The following is a 16941-nucleotide window of genomic DNA, read 5'->3' as shown; positions in this document are numbered from 1 at the left end:
TTATGCTGATGGTTCGTATAAACAGTGTTTTAACTTGACCTTTAACACACTTGGTTGATGGACTATTAAGCACAAGACTCCTCTGATGCATAGGGGCTGTCCGCATAATTACAGTTCTCCCGCCATTTGGGACCTCCAGAGACCATGCTCCTTTTTCCCTAGTTGTGTCATTAACACCAAATACACATCTCATAAAAGTCTCCACATCCCACTTGACAACCCAGGACATCACATGGAATTTTGTTTTAATGTCTCCATTAGTTTGCATGCTTCCAAGGTCAAAAAACACTTAATTTTCTCACAATTTACATTGAAGTATCAACTGTTTTCTCACAGAGTATGAAATGGTTCAATTCACTAAAGGATTCTAACTTCATCTTTTTTACTGAGAACCTGCTGTGGTCCTGATTGGTCAGATGGCCCAGTCTGTTGTGATTGGTGTATTGCTTTCAGCATGTGTTGGAAACCAAACGCCTAATTACCATATCTGAATTTCAGCTCTGGAGGCTCCCTCACCTGTACACACAGTGATACAAATAGTAACAATGCCGTTGATTTTACCATATCAATTTGAGCCCGAGTCCACATCCTCATCCTATTGAACTACATGCAAAGTAGATTTGCTTTCGCAGCACATAAAACAGCATCTTCTCGACATGTTAGCCTCAGCTACAACAACAGTGTTTTGACGGTGTGTTAAAGTAAGATGTTCAACAGGCAGCTATTGAACAGTGTTTGGGAAAGTTATTTTAAAAGTAATGCGTTGCAATATTGTGTTAATCCCTAAAAAAGTTTCTAATTGTTTTTTATGTTACTTTTTATGGAAAGTAATGTGCTACTTTTTCTCACTTGGGCTGGGCTTGCTTGTTTGTTTTTTAATAATAATAAAAAAAGTTATATATTTTTATTGGCAAACGTAATGCCTTTTCACACCAAAAGTGAAATGAATAAGCCTCAGTATAGGGTGCAGCTCAAACAAATCTTTCAGCTTCAGCAATAAAAAAGTAATTTTTGCTTATTGTACGGTTGAATTGGATAACTGAAGGTCAGCAAAGACATTAGTTATTAAAGTGACAATAAATACACAAAGTATATTTGTATTATTTAACATATTTCATTATTGCAGTTTGCGTAATATTCTGAGTTTGTATTTCACTGTTTTTATTAATTTTGGAGGAAAATTGAATCTGTTTTGTGCAAGTGAGATGAATGCTCACATTTAGTCATAGAACTACAATAACCATCATGTTTACAAAGCGCACACAACGCGTCTGCACTTACTCCCGATTTCCCTCAACATGAGGACAGGTTTTCAGTCCAATAAATGGGGAAACAAAGTAACTTGAGTTACTTATTTGAAAAAGTAACTCAGGTATTTGCTGTAAATTTTACTAGCTACCTGAAAAAAGTAATCTGATTACGTAACTCACGTTACTTGTAAAGCATTACCCCCAACACAGCCAATGGAGACCATACAGTAGGTAGGCATTATGCAAATTTGTTAAATAAATAATTAACAAGAGTATTTTAACTGGTATGCCATGCCACACTGTACCAAAAAGATGTTGTGTGCTCTCCAAAAAGGGGAAAACTGCCTACAACTGGAAGGATTTATGTTTCTCTTCACTGTTTTATGAAGGGTCCTTTCCTCCTCCTGCCAAATCACAATTCACCCCTCTTCTAGCCACTGGACAATTAGAAATGAAGGAGCAAAAGACATCATTGCATTTGAGTAGGCTGTAGTAATCAGACCAAAACCAGTGAATTACTGGACCAGTGGTTTCTAAGAGCAGTTGTCTATGGTTTGTGATTTCTTATGAGACACTTTGGGCTGTTGTGCTTTAAAGATTAATCAGTGTGAAGAGAAACATCCACTTGAAATTTTACAACAGTGATACAGTGAGCGTTAATGCTGGTGAATGGGTTTATTGCATTGAGTTGAGAATCCCTAATGCAGAACCTGTTGATTGTTAAAAGGTGCCCTCTGCCGGAAAATTATACATTCTGTGTTAATGATCCAGGAGTGATCAATCAGCTTTATATTGTGCTAGCAAAAAAAAAAGAAAAAAAAAAGGAAGAAGCAGTGAATAATATGTTTAAATATATGAATGCATGAAAGGGATAATGTGCAAGCCAGTTATTATTGCAAAATATATTATTTTAATTTTAATAAATATTAATTTGAGAAAAATATTTTAAGAAAAAGTCCAGCACAACAGAAAATAATCAGTCTAGCAACAAAACAAACACTGAAACAAAAATAACAAAATTCATATGTAGGCCTATTATTGTTATTATTATTATTGTTATTATTATTATTATTATTATCTGCAATCAGTTACTTGTTATTCTGGGTAGTGTATCCATTGTACCATTGTGTTTCCATTGTTTTAACTGAAAACTCATTTCAAGAGACCACGTCAAAAGTTTCATATTTATCATAAAAGTAATAGACCTAATAGACCTCCGATGCTGATATATTATCGACCTCAGAGATAATACTTCCGTTTGTCAGCCAAACTCTTTTAACCTAAAATATTTCTATGAAGTACCCTCTGAAATATTAAGTTAGTATTTTCACAACTTATTTGCATGTTCACGGTTCTCTGATTTTGGTTAAAGACCACACGACACGCAGGTAAACAAATGAAATATTTCACTTTTTCCCCATTTCTTTTATTTTAAAATTATTTCTTTATGTTTGACATTTTTATGATTAAATCAATTAGCTTTTCATCAACTCACAAAAACGAATAATAAATGAATTATATTCATTTTTTTCATTAACCAACCACGGTATTTATTTATATATTAATTTAATCTTTTGGCACCAACTTTACGGAAAAAAACTTTATAGAAAACTTCAAAGTATATCATCTTAAGTTTGTTAATGCATTGTCTTTTTCATTTCAAGAACAATTGATAGACAGAGACTTGCATTAATTGCAAAGGAGCTGATCTTATATTCTCACTTCTCTAGAATTGCAGCTCTTGAGTCAATAATATCCTGACAGAAAAGCATTCATCAATCCCAGCTTGAACTGCTTTTGAAAGTGTGTGTTTATGCTTCACCTGTACGTTCTCCTGCTGCTGGTTCTGTCTGCAGTGCTCTCTCCTCCTCTGTCTCCTCCTCAGGCTCTTCAGTCGTTTCCTCTCTCTCTTGCTCAGCCTGCGTTCCCCAGTGGGAGTAGGTGTGAGCAGGGATGAAGTCACTCTGCCAACCTCCTGTTCCTCCTCAGAGCTGCTGAGAGACATCAGAGGAGCTCTGTGGTTGAAGGAGCTGCCTGCTCCCTGATCTTCGCGAGAGCCTCTGATAATATCCGATCTAACAGGATCAAGATCGGACCTCCTCGAAAGCATCATAGCCCTACTATAGGGAGGCTGAGCAGGAGGGCTTATCCTATGGCATGGGGAAGTGGAGGCCTGCTGGCTGGCTGTGGACCTCAGCATATGTCCAGTAAGGACATCACAGTCTGGAAAGAGCAGATGAGAGAATCCTCGTGGGGAGTGTCGCCCCCTGTAGTGAGCCTCTCGACGGGTATCCATATAGTCCAGACTGAACGCTTTCCTGTGGACAAGTCTGACTCCAAGTGTGGCCCTCTGCAGGGGTCTGACCTCCAAGCACAGGGCCTCAGCCGTACGCCCACGATCCTCTCCTCCATGTGAGCCCATCTCCGAGATCAGACAACTCACTGGCGAAACGAGTCCTCCCCCCCCACTGCACCCAACTCTGCAGCAGAACGGGAAACATTTGAGTTCATTGTTGAAGAGGTGAGCAGGAACATACTGGCCCCCTGAGGCATTTTGCACTGTTGACAAAGGTAAAGCCCCCTAAATAGTGGCAGTTCAGCGACCCAATTGTCTCTAGGGGCCTATAGAATTCAAACAGCTCACAATGCATGCATTGTTATAAGGGTGGTAAAATTAGGTGAAATAACTAGACCAACTTTTTTCAAAAGACATGGTCAGCTCTTTTTCTATCTGAACAATTGGCAGCATATGGGAATATGAGTCATGCTGACTGAAACGAAACATGTGCTCATTTCATACAGTTTGTGTGGTCTTATTCTTGGAGCTTTATTACTATAGTGATTAAGTTACAAGTGCAAGTAAACAATTCTTTTCACAAAATATACATATATATACACACATATATACACATATATATACATATATATACACATATATATACATATATATACATATACATATATATACATATATATATACATATATATACATATATATACATATATATATATGTGTGTGTGTGTGTGTGTGTGTGTGTGTGTGTGTGTGCGTGTGTTTTAATATTTTGAATTAAATATTACATAATAATATAATATGAAATAAAATAATATATATATATATATATATAGCAATATAGAAATGTGTGTAAAATGTATATTAATATAAAATGCATGATATATTTTGATAATGATCCTTTAATTTTAACATTTTAATTTTAATGTACATTTCAATGGATAACAATGGATTTGTTGTAGGTTATTTCAAGAAAATGTTAACCCTTTCATGCATGAATTATGATAACCTCAGTCAGGATTTTTTTCCTATGTGTTTTTATTGCTCTTAGGGCATGAAAAACAAGAATTGATTTTTATTTTATTTTTTTACAAATTTTTCAAAGAGATCTTCAGATGTCCACTTGAGTGGACAGCATGTGGTTGATTTAAACTGAAGATACACTGTGTTTTTAATATAAGACAATAATCAAACACATAAAGTATGTGAATTTAACAAACTAATCAATACAATTATATCAAATCATGTGAAAACTATAAAATATATACAAAAAATATAAATGCAAAATATTGCAAAGGCTTCATACAACTTCATACAAGTCAATGCACATCGCGCATCTTTGATATCAGAACATGAGGACGTGATTCCATCAGAATTTTCTACAGCCTGTCAAGGTACAACTGTGGAAACCACTCAGATGCTCCCTCCAGTGCACCAGAGTATGGATATTTACCCCTATTAGCTGATAATTCTGATTATGTTCAAGATGGACACATTTTTATCATAGCCCTCCTCTGAGAAAACCTAGTGATACGTTTTTTTCAATCTCATCTGAAATGATCAGTGTGGGGATAACGCATTACAAGTAACATGCATAACGCATTCAGATTACTTTTTTGATGTTACAAGTAAAGTAATGTGTTACAAGTAACATGCATTACCTAATCAGATTACTTTTTGATCTAACAAGTAATTAACTACAAGTAATGTGCATTACCTAATCAGATTACTTTTTGATGTAACGAGTAAAGAAACGCATTACAAGTAACATGCATTACGTAATCAGATTACTTTTTGATGTTATGAGTAAAGAAACGCATTACAATAACGCACATTACATAATCAGATTACTTTTTGATGTTATGAGTAAGGAAACGCATTACAAGTAACATGCATTACGTAATCAGATTACTTTTTGATGTTATGAGTAAAGAAACGTATTACAAGTAACATGCATTATGAAAACAGATTACTTTTTGATCTAACAAGTAAAGTAATGCATTACAAGTGTCATACATTATGTAATCACATGACTTTTTTTGATGTCAATGAAAATTACATTCTAATAATACAAGTACATTTATTTACAGTAAAAAAAGTCACTGCAGATTAAGTTTTTAAGTTTTAAATTTCAAAAACAATATTCACATTATAATTATGAATTGTAGCTGAAATATAGCAATTGATGCATGACGTCCACTACAGTGGACATGTGATTAATCAGAGTTTTCTCTCAATCTAAAATCAAAACTTGGAAAATTTTACTGCGATATGACTCATTAGATATTGCTTGATGCTGCAATATTTTTTTTACCTACAAGAGTCTCATAGGATAGAAGGAATGGGTGGATATTCCGGAGCAACTTGGCATGTCTGACTGACCATTGGCCATCTTGGTTTGGAGGGGGGAAAAATCGAAACAAAGGCTTGCCACTTGGTTGCAATTTATAGGATGATGCACCAGGGTCCAATGAAGAGGCTGATGTGCAACTTTGCCATAAAACCCCTGCAAATTCAAGAAAATGCTTTTTTAATAGCTGTCCACTGTAGTGACCACTATGCGTGAAAGGGTTAAATCAATTTAATGCAATTTTTAAACAAAATACATTGTAAATATTAAACATTAATAGACTATTCAAATATTGATTTTTAATTTAAATGATAGAAAAATATAACGCTAAAAGATTAAAACATGTAAACAACTTAAACCAAAGAGACATTCAAGTTGAATGTCATTGCATAAGGTAATAATGGGTTAGGCATTATATGATGTAATGTTTATTAATATTAATAATCCATTTCGAAATCATGCTCTCAAACCCTTTTCTGTTTTAATCATCCGAGTATGTTGTCGGCTTTGCTATAGCCAGAGTTATAAATGTATTGATATTATTTATATTCAAGCGCTTTTGAGAGAAAATCTATGCTGCATGGTGTTGAGAGTGATCTAAGTCGTTAGGAAACGGGGTCTCGTTCTATACTTCGCCGTCATAAATGTTCTTTCATCTTTTTGCCATGCTTTCACCAGATGGCAGCAGATTTCCGTTCTGGGTAACATGGATCTGTCCATGGTGCTGAAAGTGTTTTTTTCTGATGCATCTCTACAAGTCACAGATTGTATATTCTAATAATTCTAATAATCATCAAACTGTTAATGATATTCGAAAGCATCGTCATTATACTGGCATATTATACTGTCAGTTTTGCAATGAGCATATACTAATGAATATATTATTTGTATACGTTTTCAATTCATTAGTTGTTCACAGAATGTTTTTTTTTTTTTTCATTTTTCTTTCCAACCATTTAACTTATATAGCCATTTGTTTTCTTCAACTTTTTTTTCTTCCAGATATATTTCAAGCTGATATTTTTCATTGGTTGGAAAAAGTGCTATTAGTTTAGCACTGCAAAAATAAAATAAACAAATATAAAAGTTTTAGAGGGCTGTTAAAAAAACAATTTTCATAATTGTGCCTTAATTGACAACCAAGAAACAATTGAACAAGCACGTTCTTGAATTTGTGTGCTCAACTTTCACAACATCAACTGTTGAATATCTCAAAACATATCAGAATAGCTCATATCCTAAATACAACTTTGTACTACTTTAAAGCTTGCACGACAGCTCTGCAAAGTGCGCGCGCCAACCTCTCAACCATCTCTGACGCACTTAGCACGTCTCGTATAAATGAATTCACTTCGTCACTGGGCGCCAATGATCGCAGCTCGAGCGTGCGGCACTTCCTGAGCCCGGAGCCCGCCATGCGTCTTCAGAGCAGCGAGGTGACCGGCGCGAGGGACTGTTTCTGAGTGACCGCTCTCACCATGGAGAGTTACAACAACACCACAGAAAGCCAAAACTGGAGCGGGAACGAGACGACAGTTAGTGAAGTTGCTCTGTGTTACCAAATAATCGGCTCGCTTTTCCTGGCTGCGTTAATTCTGTTTGCCATATTGGGAAACGCGTGTGTCATCGCTGCCATCGCCTTGGAGAGATCGCTTCAGAATGTGGCCAACTATCTTATCGGCTCTCTGGCAGTCACAGACCTCATGGTGTCGGTGCTGGTACTACCCATGGCAGCCCTGTATCAGGTTTTGAACAAATGGACTTTGGGACAGGAGATGTGCGATATATTCATCTCTCTTGACGTGTTGTGCTGCACCTCTTCCATCCTGCACCTGTGCGCAATCGCTTTGGATAGGTTCTGGGCCATCACCGATCCCATAGACTATGTGAATAAAAGGACCCCCAGAAGAGCGGCTATCTTGATCAGCCTCACTTGGCTAATAGGATTTTCCATTTCCATTCCGCCCATGTTGGGTTGGAGGAAACCAGAGGACCGGGCAGACCCCGACGCGTGCACAATCAGCCAAGACCACGGGTACACCATCTACTCAACTTTTGGAGCTTTCTACATCCCCCTCATCCTCATGCTGGTCCTCTACGGGCGGATATTCAAAGCGGCGAGGTTTCGTATAAGGAAAACGGTGAAGAAACCCGAGAAAGCCAAAATCGCGGACAAATGCCTCGCGGTGTCTCCGGCGCTTTTCCCGAGGAAGGCGAACAGCGAGCTGGGCAAAACTTGGAGGCGAAGCGTGGAGCCGCAACTGTGCGTAAACGGAGCGCTGAAACACGCGGAAGACGGAGAGTCGTTCGAGATCACAGAAGTTCAAACCGTCTCCAAAAACCACCTGAGCCTGCCCAACAACCCTCAGCCGTGCTTCGAGAACAGAAGCGAGAAAAACACAGAAGCGAAGCGCAAAGTGGCTCTGGCCAGAGAGCGCAAAACGGTCAAGACTCTGGGAATCATTATGGGCACGTTCATTTTCTGCTGGCTGCCCTTCTTCATCGTGGCGCTTGTTTTGCCTTTCTGTCAAGATTGTTTTATGCCCGAGTGGCTGAGGGCAGTCATTAACTGGCTCGGATACTCCAACTCACTTTTGAATCCCATCATATATGCGTATTTTAACAAAGACTTCCAGAACGCATTTAAGAAGATCTTGAAATGCAAATGTATTAGACAGTGAACGAAGCTATCTGATGGAGGCTAATATGCAGATATTGATTGTTAAAGAACTGCTCTAGAGGCATTAATGGACAGTACTTCAGCACAAGAAGAGTTAGAGCTCTGTCCTTGTGTATTTGTTTATCTGTGAAGTTCATCTGCTTTCACCACAACACAATGTGCATATACCATGGATGGATTCAGATTAGATCAAGACTCTCAGACCAGCTGAGCTTGTGCATTAAACAATAAAGCCCTTAAAAATGCTTTTGTTTTATACTGTACATGATGAAAGGCACCTTTCTCAGAGCAAGGAGCTGTTGGTGGGATTGTAAGCACACAGAGACACCAATATCCAGCAGATTATTAATGTAGAAAAATGTAATGTGAAATCATTTCTCTTACATCTATTTGTTTTCAGCAGAGTTTTCTTATATGATATAGACTGACTGGAAATACCTTGAAATAAAAACATAAATCTACATCACAAAAAATTCACTGTATTTGAATCATTGCAGTTGGGAAGGGTTGGAAAAAGCTTGCAAGGGAAATGTACACATTACCACATTCAGATGTACAATTCAAGAAAGTAATGAACAAAAATATAAATTATATCTATATTATATATTCATATTCATAAATGAGTTAGTATAATGCAGTCTTACAAAAGGAACTCGCTAAAAGGATTATTATGCTCTTTTTTTCTTCGTTTGGCACATAAAGAAGCTTCTCTGAAGTCAAAGATGTTTAATTTGCACATGGACATAAAATTAAAATATGTGCACATAGATAATAAAGCTATAAAGCATGTAAAGCATGTGTTGAATGTCAGAGATGCACACAATGATCTTTTTGCATCGGGCACAGCTAGGCATTTGTTCCTCTAATACTGCAGTCGTGCCACACTGCATTAATAAAACTAATGTAGAACCTGTAAACCAGTTCAAGTGATTCAAAATTACAACCCTCCACAGGCTTAAAGAGCCTAATACCCTCAATTAAGTCCAAGGCAACTATCATGACTTCAGCTATCGATATAAACCTCCTCTCGTAAATCGAATTGGCTTACGCCACCCCAAACATCCTTAACATGTCTCTCCAGATGTTTAATTCTTTAAAGCTAGTCCTTAGAACCTCCTCCACTTCCAATGACATTTTCAATGTATCTTTCGAGTGGCCACATGGCATGCACAGTGATGGGAGAGGCAATGGTGCAGAAATGTTATTCAAATAACATCCTAAGGCTCTGCCCACATAGAACCTTGGCAAAATATAAATGTCAGAAAAGATAAATGGAAAATACCCAATGTAATGTTTATGATTTGCCTTTCCTCCTACATGTGTAAAGGTGCTGTTTTACTGACACACTGCCATGTGACGGACGAGGCCGTTCGGATGAGATGACAGCGTTGATAACTAGACAAAGGATATTGGGAAAGAACACAAAGCACTCGTGGTAATATCCTCTGCTGGAGTGAAATTTTGCTGATTCACTCCTTTAGCGCATAATGAACTAATTTGAACCATTTTCACTTGTGACATTTATTTTTAAATGTACCACCACTGTTGATGACAGTGGTCATGCCCCCCTGTCAAAGTTATAAATGACCAGCCACCAACTTTGGCTTGATTGGAAACTATAGGGGAAAGGCACAATATGAATTCCTCCCCCTTGTGCCCTGAAGTAAATTGAAATGGCCATGAGGGACAATCACAAGGTCATTCTAACCTTGATATAACTATTTGTGAGGCTAAATGACAAGTAAAAAGAACATCCTCACTCTCTTCCTCCGAGGAAAGTCTCAGTCTAGAGACTACAGTATAGCTGTTACTCAGCTGACCTTCATTTCTGAGCATTAAGAAGAAGAGATTTAGCTGCATGTTTGTCATTTCTTTTCTTTTTTAAAGTGATACATTGCCAAAGACCTATGAATCATCACTTCCTTGCTCTTACACAGCATGCTCTGATGGATCCTTCCCCTGCATGTTAAAAGCATATAGGAACTAATCATTACAAACTACATCTGTGTGATAATTTGTGATAATTGTTGGATTGTTGCACATGACCTTGTTGCATGTACGTATTAAAAGGACAACTCATGTAAAACAAGATTTTAATTTTTTTTTTTTTACACATTTTTCAAAGAGATTTTCAGATGTCCACTTGTGTGGACAGCATGCGTTTATGGTTTGAACTGAAGAGATACTGTATTAAACATAATACAATATTATCAAACAGATATGTGTATTTAACAAACTAATCAATAAAATTATATCAAATCATGTGAAAACTATAAAATATATACAAAAAATATAAATGCGAAATATTGCAAAGGCAATTGAACTTCATACAAGTTGCACTTCGCGTATCTTTGATATCAGAATATGAGGACGTGATTCCATCAGAATTTTCTACAGCCTGTCAAGGTACAACTGTGGAAACCACTCAGATGCTCCCTCCAGTGTACCAGAGTATGTCCATTTACCCTTATTAGCTGATAATTCTGATTATGTTCAAGATGGACACATTTCTAGCATAGACCTCCTCTGAGAAAACCTAGCGATACATTTTTTTCAGTCTCATCTGAAATGAGCAGTGTTGGGGATAACGCATTACAAGTAACATGCATAACACATTCAGATAACTTTTTTGATGTTACAAGTAAAGTAATGTGTTACAAGTAACATGCATTAAGTAATCAGATTTTTTTTAATGTTTTAATGCTAATCAGATTACTTTTTGATCTAACAAGTAATTAATTACAAGTAATGTGCATTACATAATCAGATTACTTTTTGATATTACGAGTAAAGAAACGCATTACAAGTAACATGCATTACGTAATTACTTTTTAATGTTACGAGTAAAGAAACGCATTACAATAACGTACATTACGAAATCAGATTACTTTTTGATCTAACAAGTAATTAATTACAAGTAATGTGCATTATGTAATCAGATTACTTTTTGATGTTACGAGTAAAGTACAAGTAATGCATTACAAGTCACATACATTATGTAATCACATAACTTTTTTTGATGTCAATGAAAGTTACATTCTAATAATACAAATACATTTATTTACAGTCAAAAAAAGTCACTGCAGATTAAGTATTTTCAAAAACAATATTCACAGTACAAGTATGAATTGTAGCTGAAATATAGCCATTGATGCATGAGGTCCACTATAGTGGACAGACGATTAATCAGATTTTTCTCCCAATCTAAAATCAACTTGGAAAATTTAACTGTGATATTTAACTGTGATAGATATTGGTAGATATTGCAATATTTTTTTTTACCAACAAGAGTCTCCTAGGATAGAAGGAATGGGTGGATATTCCGGAGCAACTTGGCATTTCTGACTGACCATCTGGCCATCTTGGTTTGGAGGGGGAAAAAATCGAAACACAACGGCTTGCCACTTGGTTGCAATTTATAGGATGATGCACCAAGGTCCACTGAAGAGGTTGATGTGCAACTATGCCATCAAAACCCATGCAAATTCAAGAAAATGCTTTTTTAATAGCTGTCCACTGTAGTGAGCACTATGCATGAAAGGGTTAAAGTTGTTCAAAGCTGTTTAAAATATAAAACATTTTAATGAATTGCTTTGTTTACAATTTTACCTCAGTTTTACCTTTGTATAAAACAATTTTATAATATACAGTATATACTGCATACAGTATAGCCTATACTATTATAAACTGTAATATTGTGAAATGTCATTACAATTTTAAAATGTCTTTCTTTGTTTTAATATATTTTGAAATGTAATTTATTCCTGATGTCAAAGCTGTATTTTCAGCATTATTACTCCAGTCTTCAGTGTCACATGATCCTTCAGATATCATTCTCATATGCTGATCTGGCACTCAAGAAACATTTTTATTCTTATTAGTATCAATGCTGAAAACATTTGCACTGCTTATTTTCCTTGTGGCAACCATGATACATTTTCCAGGACTCTTTGATGAATAAAAGTAATTTAAAAAGTTAGATAAAACAGCATTTATTTGCTCATTACACTCAGCAATATAACACTGTCTTAACTGTTTAAACTTGATCAAGCTGAATTTATTTATATATATATTTTTAAATCTTACTGACCCCAAACTTTTAAACAGTAATGTATATGATTTATTTGCAATGTATTAAACATAAAAATACAAAATAACAATATAAATGTATACAAATATTATTTTAAAACCAGGCATGTCTACCTATAAATTCTTATTTTGTAGTGTAAATTAATTTGATCTAAACAAACTAAATTGTGTTGACCCAACTAAACTGATTTATTTTCAATTAAATTAATAAGAGTAAGGAATACTTTTTTTACATCAAGGTGGAAAAGGACTTTCATCATATAAAACAAGAAAGATTGTATCAAACTTAAGTAATTTTACCCTGCTGGAGAAATCAGGTTACATCTACTGAGTTATGCTTCAGTAAAACCTTGTTTTTACAGGTTGGTGGAATTCAGTTGATCAGTAATCTTTCAACAAAACTCTTGATGTTACCACATGAAGTACATTTTCCAAGTAGAACTGTTTTTATGCACACAACAATCTTTGTAGCTATTGTATCTTTGTAACAAAACAATCTTTGTAGCTATTGTAAGGCAGTAGTGTAGGCATGTTTGATTTAAGTCCTATATATACAGCAGAAAATGAGTTGCACACAAGCCAGTGACTGAGTAATGTGGTTTGACAGATTCTGAAAGACGTTTTACATTTGAATGCAAACTGTCTTTAGTCAAATGTAAATTTTCCTTATTGCGCTCTCTTTCTCTCCATCCTTGGTGCTTCCGCTGAAATGAACCAAGCAAGAAGACAATAAAAAGAGAAAAATTAGCAATAGCAAAAAATAGCAATTTTACATCTTTGCATCTCAATAGAGACTAGCCAAGGGGCAAAATAATGTCATTGTGTGATTGGTCATGAGTCACCTCTTCAGCGACAGTCATCATCACACAGAAACGTCACGTTTCTGATCCCCTCTGACTGACTCTGGGGCCTTTGAGCGCTTTTTTTTACTTCAGATGCAGTAGCTAAACTCTTCACTCTTATCTTCAATTAATGTTTGTACCGACACAGCTGACATGTTATTGTAGTTGTAACAATGTGTGAATACAGGCGGTTTTTACTAAAACGTGAGAGATCGATTTTCTTCACTGCGCTCTTTCTCTTCATGGTGTTTGTGGACTGAGCAGCACAATTTCTATTGCTTTACTACCAGCTCCATTAAATGAGTAATTCCATTAGCTTTCTTTCACACACTGACCGAGCCATTTAAGATTCAGCTGAAGGTCTCGCTGCAATATTGGCCTGTAGCACATTCCAGCCAGCTTTCCCTTTAAGTGCCTGTGGTTTGCCTAGAGAGAGTGCGTCTGAACATTAAAAAACGGAGAATGTGGGGCACAGAGGAGGCGAAGCTGATGAATAATAACAGCATGGACCCGGTAGACATACATTTTTTTCACATTTAATCATAATACTTTGAAATTATATTACATTTTACCAAACTCAAAAACAGCAATTAGTGATATAGCTAAATTTCAAGCGCTAACATTTAACAATGCCTTTATTTATGAAATGTATAAAATTGATATATATATATATAAAATAATTTATTAAATGTTTTATTAAGAAATAATTGATAAGGTATACAAATTGATATATTTTTATAACCTAGTTCTACTGTAAAAAATGATTTTTTGAAGTAAATACTACTGAAAAAAAACAATGTAATTTACATGAAAAAGTTAGTTCAGGCAAGAATTAAAAAAACGAAGTAAATTCCATATCAGTACTTAATTCAAGCGAGTAGAAATGAAAGCGTAAATATCAACTCAATAAAATTAAGTAAAAATTACTCAGCTTTTCTGATACTGGGGTTCCCATCATGCACTGGACCTTGAATAATTAATGAGGTTAATTTTTCACTGGTTTCCAGCTGTATTTACACTGTTTTATCATTGCTTTTGTTGTCAGGATTAGTCACTTGCCATTTTGTGACATTTCGAGTAAATTTTGTGCTCAAAATGACACATTCAAACACAAAAACGATCCATCAAATGTTACCGTCATTGTGTATTGTCTACCAAGTATTGAGGTCTTTGCATTCACATAATGCTTAACATCTGACATGCTGTAGTATAAATTACTTAGATAATTTAAGTAAAGCACATACTATAAATGACTGGTATAATTCAATATTATTGTTTGAGTGAAATGTAATGCAAAGAAAATTTCAACTAAATTGATATTAATCAACCTTTTACTAGCCAAGTTAAAATTACTTATTTTCTGTTACTTTCACTTAACTAGGATAAGTAAAGTTAACTTAATTCCATATTCCAAGTAAATTTAACTTAAAGATTTCTAATTAAAGCTACTGATGAATATGTTTAGGTTTTTACTTGGCAAATCTTTGTAAATTTACTAGCATTTTCTGAGTGAAAAAAGTTGACTAGCTTTTTTCAAGTAAATCCTACTCCAAATTTTTTTCAGCAAATCGATGAATTGCAATTAATTACTAAAATTGATATATATATATATATATATATATGTGTGTGTGTGTGTGTGTGTGTGTGTGTGTGTGTGTGTGTGTGTGTGTGTGTGTGTGTGTGTAAATGTTAGATTTGATTAATCGGGATCAATCGTTTTGACAGCACTAATAAAAACACTTAAAAATCTTTCAGAATTTATATAATGTTCAATAAATATGTAAAACAACAAAATAATTTATTGAACATTAATTAACATTTATTTTGAAAAAAAAGTTAATATTTTAAATAATTCATTCACATACCATGTGAATGTTAAAAAGACTTCTAGGCTTTGATTTATATGAATCATACTCTGTTTTATTACAGTATTTAATAAAGTGCAATTCTCAGAGTCTAATAAAAACAGAAATCACAACTTCCTGTATCATGTTGACTTACACAACAATTTTCAACTAAAAACAGAACACTTTTTATGCGTTTTGGCAGTTTATTTACACGATAACGGCGTTTTGGCGGCCTGAAAATGCAAACTATTAAAACGTGTTTCAAAATGCAAGTTTCTCTGTATAAACTAAAAAAACGGTGACGTCATGCACGTGCGTATTACGTGTTCAGTCTGGCCTACAACGTTTTTAGTCGTTTTCACTGATCCATGTGAACGGGATCGTTTTGACAACATTGTTGTCTGTACGCGAAACTTTTCAAAAACACAAAGGAAAAACTTTTCCGTTTTTAGAACATCGTTATTGTGTAAATGTACCCTCAGTCTAATGAAAAAGAATATCACAACTTCCTGTATCATGTTGACTTAGTTAGGCAGCAGATTGTCTTTAATTACATGCTAATCTATTTAAATTGTCCACATGCAGGGAACAATGCTAAAATTTCATTCAGATGGGTATCACAAAGAGCTTTTCTCTAGCCATTGCCATCAGATCAACATTCAAAATGCAATGAGTATTGCACTTCTATAGACCCCCCAATAAATATTACACAGTTATTTGGAAACTTGTTGCCAATGTTGAGAGCTGTGCTGGTCACCATGGAGATGCTCTAAAGCCGAACCTCCGCAGTTCTAAGGGAGCAATTACCTGATGACATCAAAGCCCTTCAGTAGCACAATAGAAGCATGCAGGACAGACAGGCTTCAAACAAATTAGTCTGAAGATTCCCCTCATTTGCATTAAATTTCCACTCCACGTCCACGGAGCAGAGAGCAACCGCAGGATGCAAATCAAATGTTAATAGTAAACAATGTTTGATTTACTTGGAAGTACATTTATGCTTGAGGAGAATGAAGGAAATGCCTCATTATTGAAGCATTCCGGGAAGGCCGACGATGTAGTTCACTTATTAACACTGTAAAGTTTTTTTTGTAAGGGTAGAACAAGTGTAACACAGCGGGGTGATTTGGCAATTGTCGGAAAACAGCTGAAATGAATCACTTATGTCTGGTTTCACAGACAAGTCTTACATCTAGTTTGAGCTGTTTTAACTGAGAGCAACTTGCTGCCATTGATTTGTCTAAAGGTGCACATCAGTAACGTTTTTTTAAGGCACGTTTATAAAAGCTACTTAAATGTCCTAGTCCTAGCTTAATCTAAGCCCTGTCTGTGAATCCAGCTTTAGACCATTAGAATTTTAGCACAAGCTTAACTGAGTGCAACAATCATTTTTGACATGTAACAAGAAATTAAGAAACAGTCATATGTTAGCAGGAAGAGAACAATGCATCTCATTTCATCAGCGATCACTTACTCACGGCATCCCAGACTTCAATATTTTATGATTCAAAATAGCTGAATAACTAACCATCTGAGATTTCGGAATAGAGATAAAGGTTAGGATCATAATTTCTCAGGAATATTACAGCA

The 16941-nt window shown here is 35.4% G+C and overlaps 2 protein-coding genes across 2 annotated transcripts in view; one reads left to right on the top strand and one right to left on the bottom strand.

Annotated features, from left to right (window-relative positions):
• rnf180a (ring finger protein 180a) overlaps window positions 1-3788 on the bottom strand; it is a 4865-nt gene extending 1077 nt beyond the window's left edge. The window contains exons 1-2 of the mRNA XM_084138751.1: window positions 3073-3788; window positions 483-516 (exon numbers count right to left, since the gene is read on the bottom strand). Of these exons, the coding sequence (XP_083994877.1) occupies window positions 483-516; window positions 3073-3672 (634 nt within the window). The 5' untranslated portion in view covers window positions 3673-3788. The remainder of the gene's footprint in view (window positions 1-482; window positions 517-3072) is intronic.
• A 3482-nt stretch (window positions 3789-7270) lies between these two features.
• htr1aa (5-hydroxytryptamine (serotonin) receptor 1A a) lies at window positions 7271-9035 on the top strand. The gene has a single exon (XM_084087021.1). The coding sequence runs from the start codon at window positions 7372-7374 to the stop codon at window positions 8572-8574; it is 1203 nt and encodes a 400-aa protein (XP_083943147.1). The 5' UTR covers window positions 7271-7371; the 3' UTR covers window positions 8575-9035.
• Window positions 9036-16941: the final 7906 nt, after the last annotated feature.

This window comes from Abramis brama (genome assembly GCF_963993115.1).
Source record: "Abramis brama genome assembly, chromosome: 16".
In the NCBI taxonomy this organism is placed as follows: domain Eukaryota; kingdom Metazoa; phylum Chordata; class Actinopteri; order Cypriniformes; family Leuciscidae; genus Abramis; species Abramis brama.
Note: the sequence above shows the minus strand (reverse complement) of the source record. Positions and strands in the feature narration are given on the sequence as shown.

Coding starts and splice junctions, on each gene's coding strand:
- htr1aa (XM_084087021.1), top strand. CDS start 7,372: ATGGAGAGTTACAACAACACCACAGAAAGCCAAAACTGGAGCGGGAAC.